The sequence below is a fragment of the Salminus brasiliensis genome, chromosome 24, assembly GCF_030463535.1.
Source record: "Salminus brasiliensis chromosome 24, fSalBra1.hap2, whole genome shotgun sequence".
NCBI lineage: Eukaryota > Metazoa > Chordata > Actinopteri > Characiformes > Bryconidae > Salminus > Salminus brasiliensis.
Genome location: NC_132901.1, coordinates 15770152 through 15797018, shown reverse-complemented (window position 1 = coordinate 15797018; position 26867 = coordinate 15770152). Strand labels below are relative to the sequence as shown.

Here is a 26867-nt window from a genome sequence, read left to right as displayed (position 1 = left end):
TTTGCCACGTTCAGGTTTTTGTGTCCCATCTTTGTCTGGCCTTGCACGCCATGACACATTATTACACCACAAAGTATCATTACACAAATTTTTATAACATTTTCATTAAACAATTGTATAGAACCTAATAACAAATAAGTATTTAAATATTTCTGGTATAAAATTAACATGAATAAATAACACTCACATTCTTATCTATCACATATCAAGCCTATGAATATGCACACAATTACCTTTTCATGGGTCAGTTCAAAAGCATAGAAAACCAGCACCACTGTTAGCCTTATTTTAGGTTAGTAATTTGTGTTCATGATTATTCGGTCAATTCGATTGGTTAATAGCTCTGTATAAGATTTCAGAGCAATACACTGGAACACTGCACACTGGAAAAGCCTGGTGTTCGTACTCAGCCCTGGCTCTGAAATGGAAAACAGAGTAATGGAAAGTACAATCATGAGAAACATTATTCAACTGGTAATATTAACATGAATTTAATTAATATTAATATTACAACATTATCACACACACAACATAGTGTAGCACAGTCTACACCACAGACAAGTACACAGACACAGAAACACACTCCAACACATAAATACAGACACAAGCACACACACAGCATTAGAGATGTGCAATGTATAATTGATGAGTTAAAAGTGCTGATCTCAGCTTCAGAGTGAAGACCAATTACCCCCTAGAGATTTCACACACACACACACACACACACACAAAAGTACACACACACACAAAAGTACACACAAAGCACAAAATTATACACTGAGAAGGAGACAAAGGAGCCACATGAAATACAGAAGGCTTATAAAAAGAGTCACATACATATTATTCATGTGCATTTCTGAAGGTGCCAATAACTGCAGCACATGTTCTCACAACGAAATATTAAGATGGGCTGTTTTCTTTGAATAATATGGCTTTGAATAATTTGGCCTGTAATTCTCAAGATTACTACAAATACAGACACGTACAGATATCAGAATCAGTAATATGGAAAACTGGAAGGACAGCTGCTTTCTCAGATTCTACACTGCTTGTAGCATCATGGAAATCTTTGCTATGTGAGGAAAATTAATGACATTATCCATCCAACCATTCTCAGGAAACCCCCACAGACACACAGAGAACACACCAAACTCCTCGCTGAGTGCGGATCGAACCCACAGCCCCAGGTCCTTGGACACACACACTACCTGCAGCGCAACCGTGCCGTCCTGAATGCCATCACGTTCTGGGTGAAAGAGAGACATTGTAATGTAATGATTTCTCGCTTTTTCAGTGTTGAGCATGTTGTCATGACGTGGGTGCTCAGTGCAGCATTGATCAGTATTATATCCACGGCCACAGGGCTGATGGGTCTGACTGGTCAATAGCAGAACTAAATCTGTGACAGTTTGACAGAGCTGATCAATAACAGTGCCATTGCAGCACGAGGCTGATCAATAATGAGAAATCACACCAGTTAAATAATGATTCATTTCACCATCTGTCAATATGTGGCAACTGGGAAAATTCCCAGTTAATAACAGTGGTATTATTAATAATACTCCCATTGAGCATTTATTAGGAAGGTAGCTTAAAAAAGGTAGCTCCTAAACCAGCCCCAATTCTTTGTGGCATGGAATTCCTAAGATGCTGGAGACATTCCTTTGATAGTCTGGTCCATGTTTACATTCAGATTGCAGATTATGCAGATTATGCAGATTATTCACCTTGAGGCAGGTGGCCTACAGCACCACAAGTCCTGGTCAGGTTCCACTTCTGTGAGCCAAGACCAGAAAGCTGAGGCTGCAGTGTCAAAACCGGACAGGTAAAGACTGTTCTGACGATTCTCGATTTCTGCTGAGGCACACAGAGGGTAGGGTCAGAATCTGGCACTAATAGCATGACTCCATTAACCCAGCCTGCCTTGTGTCAGGTGGTGTAATGGTGTGAAAAGCCATGGCCCTATCTGAGCACTGTTGCTGACCATGTGCATCCCTTCATAGCCACAGTTTACCATCTTCTATCATGTCAGAAAAAGCATATGTCTCTCAAACAGGGGCCAGATCTGTCACCAGATCTGAATCCAGTAGAACACCAGAAGGCCTGAAAAAATATAAATAGTAAGTGTGAGACTTTGGTTTGGGGTGAAAAATGCTCAGATGTCATTTATTAAGTCATTCCACTGAGAAGTGGAATGACTTAATAAATGACATCTGAGCATTTTTCACCCCAAACCAAAGTCTCACACTTACTATTTATATTTTTTGCACATTCAAAAAGCAGTCTGGGCTGAAACCATTCCCTCCTTATAACATTAGTATTAATATTATTTGTCTACTATACTTTACTATAGTGCTATTTGTGACCATACACAGATTGTATCCATGGACTGGGGAGCAACTTGTTTTTTTTTTTTAACTTGAACAATGTTTACATCAAATCGTTTCATTTTGAAACATTAAAATTCATTTTTCCAGATTATGGGCTGTTTATTTTGCAAGCAAAGGCTGTGAGTTTGGTGTAAAAAGCAGGCAGCTCTCCAAAAGCAGCCCTGTAAGTCCTCGCTCAATAGCTAGCTGCTAAGACAAAACAGCACTGGGTGTAAGCTGTTGTCAGACAGCGACAGTGGGAGATAAATGGTCACGCTCAGGCCAAGATAATGACTCTGCTTTACTCAATAAGCTGATATTAATTACTGTGGAGGCCGATTACAGAGAGGACTTCTCCGAGGCCAACGGATGGATTTCTGATGGAATGAGGACCTTTTAAAAGAGTCCAAAAAAGCAAGTGCTTAAAAATGTGCATGCTTGTTTTCGTCTCTCTATTTCAGTGATTAAGAGGTTGTTTGTCCGTTTACACATTAATATTTAACGGAGGAATCAGAAGACGGGATGAATGTCACTAATATAATGAGCGTTCGCCCTGCTCGGCCGCTAGTAATGACATGATAAATCGGTAATGGAGTCTTCAGAAGACAAAGACTAATGCTGTGCTATTTATTAATAGCTTTATCCGAAAGATAGCATCCAGAGTTGTGTGAAATGCATAGGATGCAGTGTTCAAATGCAGACTTTCTTTCAGCAGCACAGAAGCTCAAAAACACAATAGAAAATATTCTCTCCACAACCGAAACCACCTCCGCAATGTTTTTAAAGTTCTCATTAAGAGGTTCAGTTGTTTTTATTAATATTAAGGGATATTACATATTAAATGATGGCATTGCATGGGTAGATGTAATTACCTACTGAAATGTTTGACTATGACTAGACTATGATACTCTCTAAATAAAATTAAACATAATTAGACTTAAAAACAAGTTAAAATAAGTAAACAAGTAAAATAAGTAAAATAATAAAAAAAAATACACGTCTCATAAGACCTTAAAGAGGAGAAATATGAGACATATACAACCATAAAAAAAGTTTAGAATGACTTAGAATGACTGGTATCAATTTGTGTTAAGAAATATACAATGACATATAATGTATGTTTAAATACTAGAAACTTGTATTTCAAGGGTCTTGTGTTATACACTGTATATAGGTAATTTAATGTTAACTTCATTGTATGTCTGTTTTTTTTTTAGAAATATATAATATATATATATATATATATATATATTTTTTTTTCTAAATATATATTTCTTAGAAATATTCAGACATGGTTAAATAGGTTAAAAGAAAATTATATATATATTATATAAATTATAAAACTATAAAATTCTTTACACAGTGTAACATCTGTAGTATGTTTCTAATCAACTTGTAAATAAAAATGGCGTGATTGCATAAATGGGGCCTATGGATTTGTCCCTTTTTTTGCTTTGAGGGTCTTCGTAACTGTAGATGCATCCGTTACAGTTATATGCAGAAATGTGGATGACGCAGACTACTGCAAAAGCAAGATAGAGAGATATAACTCTGTCTTTGCTCTGCAGAATCGTCTTTACATCCATTTGCATATTTTTTATTGCTGGTTTGTAATTTGTAGTTCAGAGAAGCCAGGAAAGACGTGCAGTGGCCCACTTAATGAGGGCTGAAATCTTTATGGCCACCGTCCATCTGTGAGCATCTGTGAGTCTTTTCTGAATTTTGTCTTTAGTGATCTCGTACCTTTTCCAACTCCCCTTACAAAATGATTTTCCTATTTTTTTTTTCCATTCAGATGTTTTTAATTTTGCACATTTTCAAAATTCGCAAATGTGTAAAACTAACCCTGCCGTGTGGAGGCTGCACTTCAGCCTGGCTAGCTCTCACTGTGAATTCTTCATATGCTGTTAATCAGTGTTATATTACAGTCACCAGAAGTAAGATTAAAGTTATATAGCAGTGTATCGGAGCCTCTGAGGTCAGTAGGGGAAGCATCATGTCTGAACAGCAGCAAATTTTACAGCTGACCTTTTCATAAAGCATGCTCTGCTTAGACCTGCTTAACTACATCAAAACATCACTGTTTCTTTATTGCCCTGCATTAGTTCTGCTGTGATAGGCGGATTCCTAATGAGTAGGTGGAAATTGGGAAAAATCACTACATCTGGTAAAGTCATCATTTTGGAGATACAAGGTTTTGATTGTACAGCAACAGTGTTGTATTTATATGGAAAAGATGTGCAAATTTCAACTAAATATAATCAACGCAGCATTGTATGGGAGCGTGTAAGTGATGTAGTGCAGGGCTCTACACTGACAGAAACTGATACAGGTCTGAGCTGGGAGGAAAAGTAATAACTGACCTCAGCACAGCATAAAGGGCATTATCTAACCTGACCCAGCTGGGCAAAACTCCAGAAGAAGGCCATCCTTTGGTAGGCACTTGAATAAGTGCCAGGCATTTGAGTCAGAGCCAGCAGAGTTTAACCTTGTGGCTTGACATGACTGAAGCTACATAGAAGACCAGGCGGGAATTAATTATTAAAACGCTATTTAAGAAAAAAAAACAGCAGACAGTGAGATTAGAGGGAAAACTGGTGGTGGAAACCGGATGGTTTTTACAACTGAGGACACACTTACAGTCTATGATACTTTCATAGCTCATTAATCAGTCTGTTAACACACGTCTGCTTCAGTCTGAAGTTTGCCTCCCTAGTTTCAGTGTTGGAGCTACGAGGCTAACATTGCTAACAAGTAATTTGACTGTATTCATGTTTAATGTATAACTTTCAACCTGGAAAAGTGAAATCCTCATAGATCAATAACATGTTACGCAACCAAATATTATAATATGCTAATTTCATAATGTTAATTACTTCCAGACATTATTATTATTATTATTGTTATCATTATTATAAATTAGTGCCTTGTTTCAGGCACTAATTTTAGATATATTTTTATTTTGACCTATTTTAACTATATCTGGATATTTATTAGAAGTATATATAAGCTCCACCATAACATCCAAATGATTTATAATTAAATTAGAAGCATTTTTTAAATAATGTGATCACTAGGGCACATTTCTATTACTCCTAGTAAAGCAACAAATATCAGCACTATATATTTTTTGTAATATCCAATCAAACTGTAAATAAAAATGGCAATAAATGAGCATCAATAGACAATACGGCTGACCTTTTCATAAGGCATTCTCTGCTTAGACCTGCTTAACTACATCAAAACGTCACTGTTTTTAGTTCTGCTGTTATAGGGGGGTTTCTAGTTATAGAGATTAATTATGTGAGATAGATAGATAGATAGATAGATAGATAGACATGCAGACAGATAGATAGATAGATAGACATGCAGATAGATAGATAGATAGATAGATAGATAGATAGATAGATAGATAAATAGACATGCAGACAGATAGATAGATAGATAGACATGCAGATAGATAGATAGATAGATAGATAGATAGATAGATAAAAAAAAGTGGAAAAGTGAAAACTGTGGAAACTGGAAAAGTGAAATCCTCATTGATCAACAACATGTGTTCTATATTTCAGATGTTATATAAGATGTTATATAATAGTTATATAATAATATATAATAATATTTTTCTGTTCAGTCAAAATAATTAATCTATAATAATTCACACAATGGACATAGCAACTGGCCTTTTGTAAAATTGGAAAAATAGAAATTGAAGGTTTAGTACCGACAGTTACACTATGTAAACCTAATTGGATATATTATCATTAGAATTGTAATTTCCGGCGTGTGGTTAGATGTTGCAGGAATAAAGTGACTAAAAAAAAACAGCACTGCATCAGTACAGTCCGTCTCACTCCGGACTAGCCATTGTGTTAACAGCCTGGTCACCATGGTAATTAGCGTGCGGTTGGCACAACAGGTCATTGTGGAGTGGCCGCACTGGTGTAGGTAATGGGTGTAATTGATTGGAGCAGGATGGAGGTTAGGGTGTGTAAATTGTCCTTGGGCTGCTCATAATGAACTCCTTAATAAAACTCTCCGAAATGTGGATGCTAATTTCTGCCGTTCAAGGAGGACTGATTGAGATTTGAAAGAGTGGGCAGATAAGAAAGGCTCTGTATGTGTGTGTGTGTGTGTGTGTGTGCGCGCATGTGTGTGTGTGCACAGTGTTCAAAATTCCAAAACTTTATATTAGTAGTCTACACTGATATAGCTGTAGATGGTTTGGATTTGTTTGACATTTTTTTTGCCTTTTTCTACCAATTTCATACTGTCTGTTGACTCACTTTTTCGTAGCTCCCCCTCGCACTAGCACCCTTGACACTAGGAGGGTAAGGACTTAACGCATGCCTCCTCCAATACATAAGAAGCCAACCACTGCCTCTTTTTGAGCTGCCAGCGATGCGGCATCGCCAGGCAGACGGCAAGATTGAAGGAAAGCGGTGGGTCTGATCTACCCACTTGGACAGAGCACGATTGGTCGAGGGGCCCGAACTCTCGACCCCCGGGCCTTGGTGGTAAACCACTGAACCCACTCTGAGCAATCCCCTCAGCACAGTCATATATATATATGATCCTTCCTTATTCTATTATTTCCATCTTTTACAGTTACCAAAGCACCAAGGACCAAAGCAAAGGTTTGGGTTGCCTGTGTGGTCAGTACATAATAACACAACTTTGGCAAGTAACACAGCTTGTAGAAGATTCTTGGGCTGTCTTCCTGCACTGCTCTTTTGAGGTCTATCCACAGATTTTCAAAGATGTTTAGGTAGGGGGGCTGTGAGGGCCATGGCAAAAGCTTCAGCTTGCGCCTCTTGAGGTAGTCCATTGTGGATTTTGAGCATTATTGCCTTTAGCATCATTATCCGGCTGTACACTGTTAAAAGTTCATTGAGGAACTTTTAACAGTTCTTCAATCTAGAACTGTGGAGGCACCTTTTCTTGAAGGATTTTCTGTAAAAAATTCCTCAAGGAACCTGTACATCCTCTTCTCATCTTCAGCCACTGAATCAACTGGCTGTAGAAATGACGAAGGGTTAAAATAAGGAGTGTTTCCCACAGATCTCAGATCACAGGCAGATTCCCTCAAGTGCACAGTGCCGTATCGACATACACATCATTAGCATAACTATTAAAGGATCCGGGTGCCTTTCCTCCCTGCAGCAGAATTTAACACTCGTTTAGCGTGCTGAACTCTGCTTCAAAGAGCCGCGACCTTGCGCCAAATCCCGCTGTCCACTCGCCAATCTCTCGGCCTTTATAATCCCTCGCTATCCTCGAGTCGATGCTGAGGGGATTGATTAGCCTCTTCAGCTGGATAAACTATTAAATCTATTAGCAGAGAGGCTCCAACTTACTTTGCATTTTGATTGCAATCAATTACAATTCAGACTTCAGCTCGGCAGAGGAGTGAGTGACCACAGCGGACAGTTCTGGAGCAATGGAAGTACAGGTATTGGGTTCCCTAAACAAGTAATCCAGAGTTGTGGTGGATAGTAGTAAAGTACATGAACTATACTTTCATAAGTGTGCTGTTGTTTCCTCAAGACTACCTTCTCTCCCTGCTTGTGTTGTCCTTTCCGTGTCTTCTCAGTGTCCATTCGGCACAATGTGCAGTTAAAATTAAATGAAATTACAAATCACTGGTTTTGGTCTTCAAGCTTCTTGTACCTTCTGCCGCTGGGCAGCTGTGAAAACAGGCAGTGGCTTGGGTGGGTGGAGTTCTTAATAATCCTCCTTGACTTCCTCAGAAGTCTGGTGTGTAAAACCTAAAGAGATGATCGCTGGTCAGCTGGGTTAGCTTTATATCAATTTCAGAAGCATTTCACACCATAATGCAGTCTGCCCTGGTTGTTTATAGGTGCGTAGTATAAGCTTTTAGGCTCAGGTCAAGCATTCTTCCTTCTCAGGTGTGGCCTAGCCTTAGTTTTCTGCTTTCAGTCAGCCATTTTCCTTTCTCCAATGTGCCATAGGGTTAGCTTTTAGGCTTTTATTAGCCAATCTCCCGCCCACCTAGGCTTGTGTTCATTTTTAGGTTTTAGTCAGTCTTTGCCATTTCCTAGGCATGGCCTAGCTTTAGCTTTTAGGCTCTGGTCAGCATCCTTCTTTTTCAGGTGCGGTCTAGTCCTAACTTTTAACCTCCGATGACCCGTTCTTCCTTCTCAGGTGAGACTAGCATTAGCCTTTAGGCTCTCGTCAGCCATTCTTCCTTTTTAGGTGCAACCTAGCCTTAGTTTTTTGCCTCCAATCAGCCATTCTCCTTTCTCCAATGTGCAATAGCGTTAGCTTTTATCAGCCAGTCTCCCGTCCCCCGTGTGGCTGGTGTTAATTTTTAGGTTCTAGTCAGTCTTTCCCTTTTTCCCAAGCATGGCCTAGCCTTCACAGCTCTGTTTTACTTTACATGGGTTTTGCTTTTGGAAGAAAACTTTGAGGTTTGATGGTATGTGACTTCCATGTACCGAACTCTTATTATTCAAGAGAAAACAGTTTTCCATACTTAGGCACCTTTTAATCAATGATATGATTTAGAAACGCTATTTTAATGTAAGTCTAAACGGCCTTGGTGAGGCTAGGAGACTCTTACTGGCAGAAGAGTACACAGCTTGTGAATCAGTCAGTATAGCGGTGCTGATCACCAGGCTTCTACAGATAAAACCTCACTCCACACTCTGCTTTGCGTAATGACTCGCACGACTGCAGAACTAAATTTGAATGTGGAGTCTGAGGGCAGCGAGTACATTATGAATGCATTCCAACTGTTTATTCAGTGTCCTTCAGATGTGGTTTCTAGTTTGTACATCAAACACACACACACACACACACACACACACAAACATACACACAGAATGGTGCCTGTCCCAAGGCCAGATAATAATGATAATCATGCTCCAAGGTGATGCACACACATAGACTGTACTAAATGACAAAGACAAATGCGTGGATCTTCATTGCATGATTATTTACAGGGAGGGTGGGGGGCAAACAGAAACTAACTAAAGGGAGGGAGAGGGATGGAGTACATACAAGGAACCACACTTATATCGATGGTGTAGCTGTACCCCTAATAATTAGGCAAATTACATAATTACATGTAGACATGTAGTGTTGATGCTCTATGAGTAGATAGATATGTTTGTTCTCTATTGAGTATATATATATATATATATATATATATATATATATATATATATATATATATATATATATATATATATATTTGAGACCTTATATACCCCTGTTTCTCAGTTCAACTCCATAAAAGTTGCACCCACCTCCAGTACTTTTACTTTCAGTACTTAAGAAGTACATTTTAGAATAAACTACTTGCAATACTTGCAAAAATTGTTGAATACTTTAGTACTTTCACTTAAGTATGGAGCTTAAAGAACACTTCTACTTCTACCCAAGCGACTTTTTTTGATCGAGCACTTGTACTTTTACTCAAGTCTGGGTCTCTAGTCCTTTATACCTGTCTGTTAAAATGTTTCAGTGGCACCGTCTGTGTCTGGATGTAGCGTCACACACATTTCACTCTCTCTAAAAGAGCTTCATGAGGAGCCACCTGGGTTGCTCTTCTTATAGGACTGAGGCATCTTCTGTTGAATGCGCTACATATGCTACATTGTGCTGTGCTTAACTGTTAGAGAGTTTTGCTTTCAGATGGAACAAGTCTGCTGGCATTACAGGGAAGCTATATTTGGTTGTACATTCATCACGATAATGAATGGTCCACAACAGCAGGAACCACTTTACTGTTTTTTTTTTTTTTTACATTCAGGTACAGGCAACGCACTTCGATGCAGCTAGCCAGTACTTTGTGTGGGCAGACCGAAACCCAATAATTCTTGTGCATCTGAAAAACAACTTTTAAGTTGAGCCCTTTTCTTGTTTGAGCCGGCTTCAGACAAAATGTTAAGGCTTTTGAAACGAAGCAGGAGCCATGTAATAGACAGAAGATGGGCCTTCTGTTCTGTGCTATATCTGTGCAAGTGCGTCAGGCCTGGTTGGAGAGCACTGGAGACGGTGGCAGTAAGATCAGTGCTCGGAGAATGACTCATCCATGAACGCTGGAGTCTGACAAAGAGATTATGGTTACATGGAAGATATGGAAAAGGGACAGGTTCTCAAAGAGTGATGTGACATATCAGAAAGATTCTGGTACACAGATTTGATGTAGGCGTGATTGAACTATTTAGACATGTTACACTACATGGAAAAACAGTATTATAGAAAAAAGAAAAAGCAGTGGATCATGTCTTGATTTAGATTATGACTGGATCTTGATTATTCATTAGTCTGTAATGTATTTTTTCATCTGCATTATCCATTTTATCCAAACTCTATAAAATCTCTAAATCAACATCACAGCCAGATTTAGATTGCTGCTACTTCTCCATATTCCTCAATATCTAGATTATTCCTACATGAAAAGTTTAAATTTCACTACATCACGATTATTACTTCATCTAGATTACTCTTATCTACGTCTTACATTATCCCTACATCTAGTTCATCCCCACCTCTAGATTACCTCGCCATCTACATTATCCCTACATCTAGATTATCTTTACATCTAGTTAATTATTAAACAATTACACCAATATTATTCCTACATTGTCCTTATTTACATTGTCCTCACAGCCATACACTCTACACATGATTAATCCATACATCTACATTATCACTATATCTAGATAATCTCTACATCTAGATGAAGGCTACAGCTAAATCATCTCTATATCTAGAAAATGCATTCACAGATATTATCCTTACATTATCACCGTATATCCCTATTGTCTCTATATGTACATTTACATCTCCATTATGTCTATGTCTATAGGTGTATACATGAATACATTATCCCTGCTTCTAGAACATATTTATAGATCTAGTTTTCCCCAACATCTACATCATCCCAACATCTACAGTTTCCCTATTTCTAGGTCTTTCCTATATCTAGATTCTAAATCTAGGTTTTGCAGCATCATCTAATATCTCTATAATCCCTACATCTACATTTTTCCTATAGTTACATTATCCCTAAATCTAGATTATCCTTATATATCTAACTTTTCTGTAAATCTATATGTCCCTCATCCCCACATCTAGATAATCTCTATATCTAGATAATCTCCATACCTTTACATCTAGATAATATCTATATCTAGATAATCTCCACACCTCTAGACCTAGATTAGCTCTATATCTATATAATCCCCACGCCTCTACATCTAGAGTCTCTCTATATCTAGATAATCCCCACACCTCTACATCTGGCCATCTCTACATCTAGATTATCTTTACATCTACATTATCCCTACATATAGATTATCCTTTCATCCTCTTTATTGTTACATCTCTTCATGTAGACGATCTCTATATCTAGATTTTCTCTTTATCTAGATCTCCTTCATCTACATTCTGAGGTGGCAAGAAAGTAAAAGTACTTTACTACTGTACGTAATCAGATTTGTGAAGAATCCTTACATTACTACAGCATTCCTCTGACTCAATACTTTTTACTTCAGCTTCCTACATTTCACAAGACAAATCTGTACTTTCACTACATTTTCAAAACAAACTTGTTACTTGTTACTTGTTTGTGTGAAAAACAAACAGAGCTGAGTTTCGGTTCTGTAATCTGATTTTAATTTGTATAATTTGTGTGAAACTGTTTAACTATTTAATGTGATGAACAGCACAGACAGATAACCTCTAAAGGTAAAGGTGCACGTATTTGTCACTGAAATATTTCCTCTGCATTTAACCCATTCAACCCATCTTTGGCTACCTTTATACTATCTTCACGTAGCCCAGATTACTGTCCATAGCTTCGCTGTCAGGTCTGAGCCGCAGTAAAAGGGTCTGAGGTGTGTATCAGAGGCTGCTCTGTAAGACACACTGAGGAGCTGCATCAAACCTTGGTTAAAAAAAAAAAGTTCTATCGCAAAATCTGCCAGCAATCTACTGATTTTCCCAAGACATCTATACGTAGCTAGCTAGTGGTGTTTATTATTGTTTAATATTGATTACAACCACCAATATTACCAATTTCTTTAAATCAGTAAATAAAAGGAAACCAACACACAGTTAAACAGAAAAGGAGGGTTGTTGATTGCAGATGTCAGTTTTATTGATTTAGTTTAAAAAGGTTTTGATTTCAAATAAGTACTGACACAATATAACAGTACATTTGTTAAGTCTGAGTGAAAAGACAGGAAGAAACAGGCCATTAGTTTTAATCACATGTTCAGGGTATCAGAACCATATATTACCACATTTCTCAGCTGTGAACTGAATATAAAACTGGTAAACTCAGTGTTTTAATTATAATTATTCTAATTCATTTTAGATTTTCTGTACAAAGAATCACAGATTAAGATGTCACTTGTATGATTTTGCAAATGATGCTGCAGTTCTTGCATAAGCAATTACTGACTCCCAGTATGATGGTTGTGTTCACCTGTAACTCACCTGTCACTGTAAACATTTCTGTAAATCCTAAAAATTAGACAATTAGAAGCCCCTTTTAAATAAATACTTTTACTCTTCCACTTGAAGTACATTTAGGAGTGTGTACTTTATACTTATGAAGGTAAATAGCTATAAGCTATAAGTATTTTCTAACTGGAATATTTGTACTTAAAGTACTAAAGTATGGGACTTGTGTACTTCTGCCACCTCTGTCTACATTATCCTTACATCTAGATCATCTCTACATTCAGATCAAATCCACAGATAGATTATCTCTATATTTTGATTAGCCCTACATCTAGATTATCCTTTCATCCACCTGATCATTACATTTCTTCATGTAGACAACATCTACATCTAGGTTATCTCTAAAGCAAGATTGTTACTGTATCTACATTATCCCTACATCAAGATTATCTCTACATCTAAATGATCTCTATATCCAGATTACATTTGCAAAAATATTATCCCTACATCTAGATTATCCTTTCATCCACCTGATCATTACATTTCTTCATGTAGATGATCTCTACATCATCTCTTTAGAGAGATCATCTCTAAAGCAAGATTGTTACTATAGCTACATTATCTGTACATCCGGATTTTCATACATTTAGATAATCCTTACATCTAATTTTTCTCTTTATCTAGATGATGCTACATCCACACTGTCCCCAACTCTGGATTATCTCTTACAAGATTAACAAATAAATTCCTAGTGTACCACAGGTGAGGCAGTGTTGTTACCTTCTACTGTACAATAAAAGACTGGATTATTCACACCTCACACCACAGGATTACATGGGGAAGTAATTGTTTAGGACCTGCATAAAAAAAGGGCTTGATTGTTAAGAAGGACAAATTGGCCCCCGCGGTCAGCCGGATAATTCTTTAGTGTGGCCTAGGCATTATTTACTAACACTTATCACCATGGTTACAGTAGCAACTCTGGGTTGTAAGTAACTGATGTCTCATACATACTGAAAGTCTGACCTCTGCCAGAAAACAAAAGCTGATAAAAAAAATGCCTGCTTACTTTGCCATAACTTCACCACTGTCAATCACCGGGGGTGGTCTGCAACACCCACACAGTCGTGATCAGACAGAGAAAATGAATATGGCTAGATTTTCTCTCCATTATAAATATTACTTATTTTATTATTTACTTCAAAACAGACTTTGGTCAGTGATATGCATATTTTTTTTTAAACCAACACGCTGAAAAGAAGAAAACACACTGAAAGAAAAATAATAACATGCTGCAAGTGTGTTCACTATTTATTTACTATGCTTAGTTTCTTTCAAAGCAGAACAGATAAAGAAAGAAAGAGAGAAGTGGAGAGATTCGAAACAGCCTTTCATGAGACACCATTAGTGTGTCAGCAGTGATGGATGGGATGCTTTCTCTGTATTAACCGCTACATTAAAAGTCATTAATCCTTCAGAAAGTGCTTTCCACATCAGATCCACCCCAGGGGAGAGAGGGAGAGAGAGAGAGAGAGAGAGAGAGAGAGAGAGAGAGAGAGAGAGAGAGATATTCAAATATTAGAGCCTGAAGGTTTTGTTTGAAGGCAAATGTAAAAAGGCAAAGTGGAACTGAAGCCCAAATGTACCTAGATTTCTTTTTAAATAAAAGAGTTTGTGAAATGAAACCAAACTGCTGTTACCTGAGAGCCTAAATAATGGTTATGGCATGTGCTTGAAGAAGGACAGATTTAGCTTTTTCTTCATTCATCCTTCATATGGACACCAAGCTCCGAGAAACAGTCCATCTTAACTTTAAAAAGGGTTTGTGACACAAACCAAAACACGTTTAAATAATATTATAATATATGACAAATAATGACAGACAGACAGATAGATAGATAGATAAACTGACAGACAGATATTTAGATTAACAGACAGACAGATAAACAGGCAGACAGATAGATAGATAGATAGATAGATAGATAGACAGACAGATATTTAGATTAACAGACAGACAGACAGACAGACAGACAGATAGATAGATAGACAGACAGATAGATAGATAGATAGATAGATAGATAGATAGATAGATAGATAGATAGATAGACAGGTAGATCAGGAAATCCCAGGAGGAAACTTTGAGAGAAAGCTGAAGCATTGGACTTTCCAACAGGACAACAATGATGTCAAGCATACCTAAAAGTCAACCAAAGCTTGGTTTCAGAGGTCTTGCAAGCTTCTGGAGTGGTCATAACAGTCACCTAACTCCATAGAAAATCTTTGGTGGGATTTGAAGAAGGTGGTTGCAGAACGCAAACCCATGAATATTGGTGAACTGGAGGCCGATGCCTATAAGAAGTGGGCTAAGATTTCTCAGTAACACTGCCAAAAGCTGGTGTCTGGCTATGCATCATGTTTGTAGCATTTCCTGATATGGATATATACTAACCAAACTCCCTGGATCGATCCATTACCCTAAACTATTACATAAACGCTTCATAGCTCAGGATCAGGAACTTGGAGACAGATACACATATTACAACAATATGCAATACTTACCCTATCTAACCATGTTTTCTTGTCTTTACAAGCAATGGTCTAAAGGTTAAGGAAGGGGGAAAAAAGAAGAAGCGGATTGCGGTCAACACTGGCACATACTCACTTAGTGGTATGGTGCCACCCCTAAGATGTTTTCACTGATCACTTTGTTAGGAATACCACTAGTACTAGGTAGGGCCTTTTTTGCTCTCAGTTCTTCATGGCATTGATTCTATAAGATGTTGAAAACATTTTTGAGATCCTTGCTGACATTATTGTGTCCCGCAATTCCTGCAGATTTATCGGGTGTCCATTCATGCTGCAAATTTCAATTCTGGGAACATCGCATTTAGTGCTGCTGCCACATGATTGGCTAAAGGGACAATTTAGGGTAGTTTTCCACCAAATAAAAAAAAACATTTAGCTTCTGCAACTTTGAGAGCAGTCATCAAACACAGAGTCTTATTTCAACTGAATGTAATGGAAAGCCTTGGATCTCTACCTCAAGTATTCATGGATCTTTGACACTCTCTCTCTCTCTCTGTATCTCTCTGTGCTGCCTACTCAGTTTTGGCTGACGGGTCTGTTTTTGGCAGAGATTTCCACTGACCCTTGACCTACCAATCCTCTCTCTCTGAAGATCTGCACTGTGTGTTAGTGGGCTAATCAATGCTTGTTGCAGAGAGTGTGTGTGTGTGTGTATGTGTATTTGGCAGCATCACACATGCTCAATTAGATTAGGCTGGAGTGTGCCCTGTTTAAACTGCCTCTGAACTGCTAACTGATTCAAAATACTTCCTCATATATATATATATATATATATATATATATATATACACATTGAAGTAGGTCCCCTTTGTGCTGCAGATTACAACAGATATGAGCATTCAAGGCATGGCCTCCACAAGACCTCTAAAGGTATCCTGTGGTATCTGGCACCAAGACATTAGCAGCAGCTCTTTTAAGTCCTGTAAGTTGTGAGGTGGGGCCTCCATGGATCACATCAATGAGCCTTAGGTGCCCATGACCCTGTCGCCGGTTCACCGGTTGTCTTTTCTTGGTACTGACCGCTGCAAATTAGAAAAAAACCCTTGTTCATTTCTGCTTTTAAGACCTTCATCACCTTCAAGAACTGACTGTTCACTTACGGCCTAATATATTCCACCCATGGACGGATGCTGCTGTAGATGAAGATCATCAATGCTTTTCACTTAATGTTAATCTTATGGCTGATCTGTATATATAGTCAGTAAAATGCTCAGATGTTTAACAAGTCTATTTACCATCCTTTTGTTTCGCCCCAAACATGTAAATTTGTGGAAAAAAGCTATGCTTTCATTGGTTAGACAGTAGAGAAAGTTACTCCAACAAAAACAGGATAAACTCTATTTCAGTACCCTTGAGTTCAGAAGAAACAATGCATGGTGTCCCAGTACTTCTGTCCATACAGTGTAGATGCATTTGTAAAGGATTTTAATAGTGTTTTTTTTAAAACTGTGTAATTCTGTAATTCTGCTTTGGAGCTGTGGATGTGCACATGGACCAATGTATAAGCACACACACACATACACACACACACACACACACAGGAAAACCACTTGACCTTCTCTGCTGATGAACTCACTGCATGGAGCAACATTACCATCCCCATGACTCTAAAGGTCAGAGGTCAGCATCTGTTCAAGGATACAGAGAAGAGGATGAGAGTCATGACACACACACATACACACACACACACATAGACACATGATATGCAAGCAATATTCCTTATGTCTTTTGAATAATTCATTACCTGTGTGTGTGTGTGTGTGTGTGTGCAAATCAATGAGAAGAAATAAGCCAGTCTGACTGAACTAACACCCTCTCTCTCTTCTCTCCCCTGTTTCCTCTGTTTCTCTCGTACTAAGCTAAACTGAATCAAACTGAACTGAATCAGCCCAGTGAAACTGAACTAAATCAGACTGATCCGAACTGAACCCTGCAGAAGAAAATAGCCTGGTAAGCTCAAGCTGGGCTTGCTGGCTAAGCATGACCATACCACTCGGCCAGCGTGACCAAGCTGGATGACCAACTTGACCAAGCCTGGTTGACTCCACCCTCTTGAGCTGCCAAGAGTTCAAAGAATTGGCTAAAGGCAAATAGCACTTAGCAGTGTAGCTAACCTGTCCAGTTACGTTGTTAGTGGCCCCACACAGAGGCTCACAGAACAGCGTGAGGACCCTCCTACTTCCAGGTACTGTTTTGCAACCAGGGAATCAAAAGTGGTTTTCACATTTGTCCCGAATACACAAGACTGCACCCAGGACTGATTCTGGGCTCATTAGCGCTGCTTTGCTTTCACACAGAGGAACTCTATTCGAACCGTGGTCTCTTTTCTGCAAGCATTTTTGCAAAATGGTAGGGCCTTGGTTTATCCGTTTATTCATTACCGTCCTTGGATACAAACTCTCAAGCAGCAAATAACAGCATTTTCTGGAGTCATGGCTGGGTTCTGTTCAACCCATGATCATAAACAGATAATGAAAACATTTGAACTTTATACGACATCTGCCGAGCTCTTAAGTCTGACGTCTATTGACGTGAACATTGCTGTGTTTTAGTGTGAACACAGCTTTAGAAAAGAAAAGGACACTTAAGATACTTTTATAAGTGGAGAATGTATACAGCGTATTAAGACACAGCAGTTAACTAAACCTTATTAACCCCCCTATTGCACAGTGTTGCCTCAGGGAAACAAACTAACTTTTCTCACATCGTAATGACATGATGCATATTTAATGACAGTCATTTGGGAAAGAATCCCTTGATTTGATCTCCTGGTGGGCACTTTTAAACCTTATCCTTGCATGGTAATGTTATGTTATGTAAATTGTAACATATTTTGTGGAGTGTAATGTTAATTTTGCAAAGAAGAAACAGATTCATACCTGCATACACAACTGATTCTGGGCTTGTTTGAGGGAGGGGTTAATTATCGCTGGGTTGCCTTTACACAGAAGAATCCTATTCGAATTGTGGCCCGATTGAACAGCATTTTTGCAAAATGGTAGAGCCCTGGTTCATCCGTTTATTCGTTATTGTTCTTGGATACAAACACTCAAGCAGCGAGGAACAGCGTTTTCTGGAGTAATGTCATTTCATCATGCAGGAACACCTGCAAACAAGCAGCCACTCTCAAAGAAGAAAACTTAAGCGATAAGTCACAGCAGTCAAATGACAAAATGAACCAATCATGCAACCCCACACGTGACACCAGGAGCAGATAGCTCCCATACCTGCAGCAGACTGCACCAGACTCTGCTGGAAGTGAACTCCAGACCAAAAATGTCAGGAGGACCAGAGATTAATGTTAATTTTGTCAACATTTAGTATCACCAATAAGACATTGCCTAAATATATATGATACCTAGAAGCAACACAGTGTTACTGGATATTTACCAATGCAGTCACTTGACAGAACACTGTAGTTGCAGTCAGTTTTTTTAAGAATAGCATTATTATTATTATTTTTATGTTCATTTAGAAAAGCTAACTTACTTAGTACTTGATGTACACTGACATGCCTTGTAGCTCATACCTGTATGAGAGTGAGGTTGAATACTGGCTGGCGTGCTCATGGCAAGGCGAAATGAATTATCCGAGTTCAAGGTTCGATGTGCTAGATGGATGAGACATTCCATTGCCGAAGTTGTGCAGGCATTTAACATCCCTCGATCCACAGTGTCATATGTGTACCAGGAATAGGCCATAGAAGGCATTGGCGCAGTGGCCGCCCACGAGTGCTTAATGATCGTGACCAGCAACATATGGCTAGAATTGTCCAGGCGAACAGACAAGCGAATCTGACAGAAATCACTTCCACATTTAATGCAGGAGGCTTCACACCCATACCCTGCAGGTCAGTGTTTTGTTCTTTAGAGGACCCACCAGAGTGCCTCTGTTAACACCACGACACCGGATACAGTGCCTAACCTGGGCTTGTAAGCACAGGGCTCAATATGCCTCCAGATGTCTTCCGTCTTCCACTTGTGGAATCAAGATGCTTGTAAGGGCTGGAGAGGGTCCTACATGATGGTAGTTCCTGTCCCATGACTTTTGGCATATTAGAGTATATGCAATATAAAGTAGCTAAAAGATCAATCCAGTCAATTCTGAAAATTAGTGTGCAGTGTATTGTACTCTCGTCAGCAGCTTTCACAGATCTAAATTTGTTGTATTTACTTGAAAATTGAAGCAAATTTCTATAATTAAAAATAATTCTTATATTTTTGGGAACCAGCCCATTGTATGGCAAGAAGTATGATGCATAAAATCATGCAGATTAGAATGAGAACAAATGTGATCACAATGATTGGTGGTGTCAGAAAGGCTGGTTTGAATATCCATGGACCCAACCGGTCTTGTGTCAACACTCCAGACTGGTGGAGCTGGTCTAATGGTGTGGGGATGGTTGCCTTGGCACACTTTGAGCCTATTAATACCATCGATTGCTTGAATGCCACAGTCTATACGATTAGTGCTGCTGACCTTGTGGACCCCTTCATGGTCACAGTTATCCTAGATCCCAGGGCTATTTCCACCATGATGATGCACTAGGTCACAAAGCAAAAGTCATCTCAAACTGGTTATATGTAACAGTGACAGTGAGCTTCTGAAAAATCTTACATTTTGTGGAGACCATACCCTTACATTAGCACCACATGCCTTATATTGAGTAGGCCCTCCTTGTGCTGCCAGAACAGATCTTACTATTCAAGGCATGTACATCACAAGACCTCTGAAGGCATCCCGTATTATCTGACATCAAGACATTAATAGCAGATCCTTTAAGTCCTGTAAGTTGTGAGGTGGGGCCTCCATGGATTGCATCAATGAACCTTAGGTACCCATGACCAGGTCACTGGTTCACCAGGAGTCCAGTTTTGGTGGGTTCTAACCACTGCCTGATGTTTTAGCATTGTTCTGTTCGTCCAGCCATAATAATGTGGCCTCAGATCTTTATGCTTGTCCATTTTTCCTGCTTTTTACACATCACCCTCAAAAACTGACTGGTCACATGCTTTCTAATATATCCACCCCTTTGACAGATCACTATAGCAAAGATATTCACTGTTTTTTACTTTACCGGTCAGTGGTGAGAATCCAATGACTGATCTAGATTCATATTATAGCTTTATAGATACTTACAGTTCTGTCTGCGGGGTTGACAATGCAGGAAATTGTTGGATGGGTGAACATGTGCACCAGAATGTTGCATGCATGTCCCAGACAAGAGTCTAGCCAAGATCAGCCAGAGAGTTTGGGTCAAGGGACTCAAATTGGTTTTTTGAAAACCTCAAATTTGCATCTTTTTAAATCTTTTGTGATTTATGAGAATTACACATTGGGACTCACATCTGATCTGATTCTCAATGCTTATTAGTTATCTTTCCTGATGGGAAGTGTTTGTACTGGCATTCCTGGCTCTCATGGCTTTGTCTGGCATTAACTGGAAATAAAGCTTAGATAAAGTCCATATCATGCATTTAGTATATTAATGACTCTAATAAAAAATCACCCCAACCTTCCAATCATGGTTTCCCATTTCTTTTACCATCAAGCATGCAATATTTGTCATTTTTTACTTGTAACTCTTAACTTAAAAAATATTTTAAAACTAATAAATGAATTACACATTCATACTACAAGATACACACATCGAAATAAGACATCCACTCTAAAATGACAATTGGAAAATTGTCCTTTCATGAGATTGTGATATTTACCCTTGAAATGGACACTGTGTGTGCATATGCAGCCTGGGGGTTGTAAAAGGTTCTGTATCTTAGCAGTAGTCTCAGAAGGCCACACTTTGGTAAAGGATGAACCCCTCTTAAATGGCTTTGCCTGCCAATGAACATAGATTTGCAGCTTGGTGTAATAGCATATGGGTCAGTCAATACATTTGACAGACGCATACGTATTGGGGGTTTATGACACTTTTAGCATAACCTGGGACCTGGAAACACCCAAAATGATGATATTAAAAATAAGAAATCTGATACATTTGTTAAGAATTGCAGTTGCTGGGATACAATGATCTGTCATCTTGGTTACCACCACACCAACACCACTGTCACGGCTGTGAGCTTGGAGGCGGAGGTGGTCATTTCTTTAACAGAAAACAAAACAAAGCCACACAGGAACCAAATAAACACAAACTCACAAACAAGCCAAAGTGAACTACCATGAAACAAGACCAGACAAGGAACATCAAAACAAAGGGACTACTCATATATATAGACCAACAATGAACACCTGAGACCAACAAGAGGGCAGGGCTACAAAGGAGGCACATTCAACCCCTTATTCAACCCCGTCATGACAAGCATCTTTATGTGTGTAGTAGCACACCCTTTTACTCCTATGACCTGCTACAAATGTCATACATAGTCAGACACCAGATCCAGGCAGCGTTCCTGAGGAATCTTAGCCCATTTCCCAGGGTATTCTTGGGTTGGCATGCTGAAACCACCTTCTTCAAATCCCACCCACGATTTTCTATGGGGTTCAAGCCATGCTTTACTCTAGATGGGTTTTTTTTCAGCATATGCTTCATTCTTTCTCTTTCAGACATCAATGTCCACTGATCCACAGCAAAGAATCCCAAAACGTTTGTGGCTTATTTATATGGGTTTTAGCATGTACAGGTATGAAGATCTTCAGCGCTTAGTACGCTTCTCACTGTGCAAACTGAACCACCAAATCTTGCTGCAAGTCTTTTGCCACTGAAGGGTTTTTTGACCTCCTCAGGAATCCAGTGGCAGTCAGTGATAGCTTCCTATTTCTGCTACGTACAGATAGTGTAGCCAGTGTCCCTTTAATTTTGAACTTGTGAACTGGGCTTCCAGCTGCATCTCTGAGATCATTCAGTGCCTTCACTATTTTTGTATCTTTTTCTTTGTTCCTTCGCTGAACTTTTTGGACAACTTTTTTGACTTTGCCATATTTAACATGCAATCAAATGTCACAGTCAACAAACCCCCTAGCCAGTCCAGGTAGATGATATGTTTTATCTCAAGCTGACCTGATGCAACTAATGAAGCCCTTGATTTGCCACCTGATTTGCCAATGTGCGCCCTTACGAGTAAGTCTATAATGAGGATTGAATAATTCTGAGACTGCAGTCATCATTAAAGGTTTTTGTGGACATTGGTCATTTTGTGTTTGTCACGGCCAACGCAACATAATAAGAGGGGGACCAAAACAGGTTCAATTTCAACACAAATATAATTTAATAGAAATAAAATCTAGGGGAAACACAATAACAAGAAAAGTAACATATAAGGACATACTGTACTTAAATAACAACCAACCAACCAACTAACCAGCAGTCACCCAAACAGCACCCTGCCCAAACCTACACTGCCCCCACAGGTCAGGCAGCGTGCCAACACACACAGGGTCATAACATGTTGAATGTGGAGAAAGCACTTGTTCTGTTAGTTAGGTTGAGCAATTTAAATTGTGCTTGTTTGATTGGTTCATTGCAAACAGCTGAATGTTTGTAATTTGCAATGGAGGGGGGGTGAATAATTTAAATTGCATCTGCACACGTATTTGAATTGATTTACTGACATGCATTGTACTCAGTGTAAATGCCTCTACACGTACATTACAATGATCTTACCATAAGTTATAGGTTTCCTATGGCCTATTTCGTATAGTCTCTGACAGTCGAGGGGACATCCAGCTGAACTAGTCAACAAGTCTAGTTAACCTGGTAAAGTTGGCCATGCTTGTAGTATTCTGATAGAACATAATACTCACATTAATTCATCCTTTGCTGGTTAGCCAACTAAGCAGATCTACCAGTTTGAGCTGGCCAGGCACAAAAAAGGGATTTACGGGACTGTCTGTGTATACTTCAGTAAAGTTAATTAGTTTTCTCCACTTAAGACGTACTAACTGATGAAATACTTAACTGACATAAACAATTCTAAATTAAGTGCCAGCATATTTTATTTCAGGATGTGAGACAGAAAACAGATAGCTAATTAGCTTAGCATCTTGCACTGACATAATTAAAACCTACCTTAAGTCAAAGTTTAAATTTGACTCTCAAACTGTCAAACTGTCAACCTAACTATCAAACCTTTTCACAGTCACTCTCAATTGTCTCTCTTCCAACAGAGGTTGCACACTTGTGCTGTTGCTATGGTGCCTATGGTGTTGCTGGCATGCAATACTGGCCCTAAATCAAACATCGAGGGCTGGTCCACAGCCGTCCAGGCAGAATTGGACCAGAGGCTAGCTTAGCCCAGCTAAGGCAAAGTTGGTCCACCTCTCGACAGATTGATTCTGGCCACTTCAGACATTTCTACAGCCAACAGAAAAATGGGAACTAGGCCAGACAATGTCGCTAGCCGGGATATTTCTGAAGAAGCCATTCAGTTTCTTTTAGCCATCTTCTGACCAGGCTAGCCTAGTCATGTTTGTCATGTTTCCTTCATAAAGTTCATTTCTCAAATACAGCCTGCTTATAGATTCTGTGGTCTATAGGTCGTTCTACAGCTGTAGTGTATCACACCATCATTTAAAAACAGAGACACAAACTGGTTTAAGAGACATAAACTGTTTAGGGCAGTGGTGCTCAGCAGTTAGAGCACCGGGCTATTGTTGCTATGGTTGTGGGTTCATTACCCAAGCAATGCCCTTCAAGGCCCTTCTTTGCTCCCCAGGCACCGCAACACTCCAGGCATGTGTGCTCACTGTCACTGTGTGGTTAAAGGTGGTCAAATTCCATCTGGGACCAACACTAATAGTGAACATGGTTGTCCTGTCTTGGTCAGCTAATTAGCTAACAGATGGCTATAAACATTTCCACAGTAGCAAACCATGATAATAACAAAGCAAAGTTGAAAGGCAAGTGAGATAATCCCAGCCAACAAGCTCATGTGGGGCTTACATGGGTGGAACATGGACTAGGTGGGTCCCAGGTAGGTATGGGCTCTGAGGGGGGTTGTACATGTGCTTTAATGGGACCCAGTTGGGCTTCCCAAATGAGCCCTCCACAGCCAGCCATACGGGTCTCATCTAGGCCCTGTATACAATGTACAACCCAGGTGGGGCCCATGTTGAACCCATCCTGATGCCATCACCGACCCTGGCAGGCATTTAAATGTAGGGCCAACATGAAACCCAAGGCAAAAAACCTTCTGATTCCCAGTTGGGCTGACCATACATGCCCTACATGGATACAACATCTATGTAAGAAATCCATGCTGGTCTAGGCAGTTTTTCTCATTGATTTCGATGTCATGTATTAAATTTCAATGAGACAAATATCTGTAAATCCCTTAGACCAGACAGTCCCAACGCTGGTTTTAATATTTGCTTAATTTCAGCCATTTAAACTCAGACAGAGAGAGATTGCTAATTACAGTAACTAATTAGACAACTGATTGGTAATTGTGGCCATATAGTTCAGTTTTGACTTTAGTCCACAGCAGTCCTTCACTCCACAGTTTCCACAACTCATTTGGCTTGTTTGCAGTATACTTCAAACATTGAGTTCTGTGACAAAGGAACAGTTAAGGTTTCTCGCTTATAAAGATTACATGTATAAACAGAGCTGCACAGTAGAACGGTATAAAACCCTCCTTACTCAGCTAAACTTTCATGTAGGTTCTCAGCAGTCATTTAAAGGCTTATCAGCATACAAGCACTTGGATCTTCCAGATCTTTTTTGACCTCCACATTTCCCCTGAACAGTCAGTCTTTTTATGGCATTAAGCACTGCAGGGACCACAAGCTAAAAAAAAAAAAGGCTTGGCTATTTAATATATCTTTATTTTTTTTTTAGATATTTAAAACAGTTGCTTGCGCAGACACTCTGTTTGAGTGCTGTTTGAGACCAACGTGAGACTTTTCTCAGCAATTTTCTCCTGTTTCTGAAATTCATCTCCTGAGAAACAACCTTTGGGTTTTCTCACTTTGATCAAAATAACGTGGCTGAATCTCTTTTGGGTCAAATAAATCTCACCTCAGTCTCAGCTGAATAAGATCCATCCAAGACAAGTGTAAGATCTCATTTCTTCTAAAGCTCACTTCTACATCTCAGAGATCTGTTAGTGTTCCATCAGAGCAGTAGGAAACTTCATGCTTTTCTCATTTGTGCCCAAAAAAAACCCTAACAGTTAAGCGCTGATGTAGATCTTCTCTTTTCCCCTATGGTGGGGTTTAGATATTTTCCCTGGGTAGCATCAGCGTTAGCACAAGGTTTGAAGAGTCTGAGAAGAGCTTGGACATTTGATGCAGCTGAAAGCTGTATCATTGTTGATATTGCTAAATTGTTGATATTATGTATACCATTAGGACTATATAGAGGAGGAGACATTAAACACATTTCTGCAAGCACATGTTTGTCCTTTAATGTTTGGACTTACTTTCTTTGTAGTATGATAAATATGGAAAAGTGTTTTCACTTCTAGGTTGTTTTTTTGTTTTTTGTTTTTTGTCTGAATGGAAATCGATGATAATCTAGCGGGTGAATCCAGCAGCATTAATCTTGTGGATCTGTCTGGTTGACTCAGTGTAATCAATCAATACAGAGAAGTGCAGGCTAAATGGTAATTAATCTACAACATCACACACACACAGAAATGTAAAAATATATCTATACATTTTTAAATAATTTTCTCATTATATATATTCCATCACACCTGGTCCTGTTGGAACACACAAATGTGTCTAAGTTTCAACTGTCTAGCAGATGGTTTGAGGTTATGCTGAAGAAATCTCAGGTAAGCTTCCTTCATTATTTCATCCACAGCAAAACATACCCAGATGTTGCTACCACCAATATCCTTAACACCTTGTACAGTGTTCTTAGGCTTGAATGCTCACCTTTACTCCTCCAACCATATGTCTCATCTGACCATTAGCCTCCGGAAGGCTTTTTCTATGTCTAGCTGTAAACGTTAGTCAAGCTTGAAGGTGTTTATTTTGGACCATGGGCTTCTTTTTTGGCAGCCTTTCAGTCCATAGAGATGTAAAATGTGTTTGACTGTAAGCATTGACCTCGGTATTCCAGCAGCTTCCAGTTCATGGCAGGCCTGGGTGGTTCTTGGGTTGTTTCTGACCATCCAAACCTTTCAATTCCCTTTCAGCTGTGAGTGATAGTTTAGGGATTGTTCCAAAGCTGGGAAAAAGTGGCTACACATCTCAATAGCTTGTATTTACTTAGAATTGTCTGATCTCATGATCTTGGAATATGCAGTTGTTTAGAAATGACTCAGAGAGACATTCTTGAATTGAGTAAATGTACAGTCATCCTTCTTAGATCTGCACTGAGCTCCTTGGTCTTTCCCCATTGTACTGTATGTTGGTCAATCCATGTTTGTTGGTTGGAGGTGTTCTTAGAAGGATTTCTCTTGGAAAGGAGACTCGTGACCACCATCTTTGAGTTACAATAATAAAACATTTTATTCCAATCAATACATACAATGTGGAGAGAGCCCCCCAATTCTCAGCGCCCCT

General features: G+C 39.1%; 1 protein-coding gene across 1 annotated transcript in view; it reads right to left on the bottom strand.

Moving 5' to 3' along the window:
- Positions 1 to 233: 233 nt before the first annotated feature.
- The window catches only part of LOC140547057 (glucosidase 2 subunit beta-like), a 325295-nt gene continuing 298661 nt past the window's right edge, over positions 234 to 26867 (bottom strand). The window contains exon 14 of the mRNA XM_072670576.1: positions 234 to 418. Within this exon, the coding sequence (XP_072526677.1) occupies positions 407 to 418 (12 nt within the window). The 3' untranslated portion in view covers positions 234 to 406. The remainder of the gene's footprint in view (positions 419 to 26867) is intronic.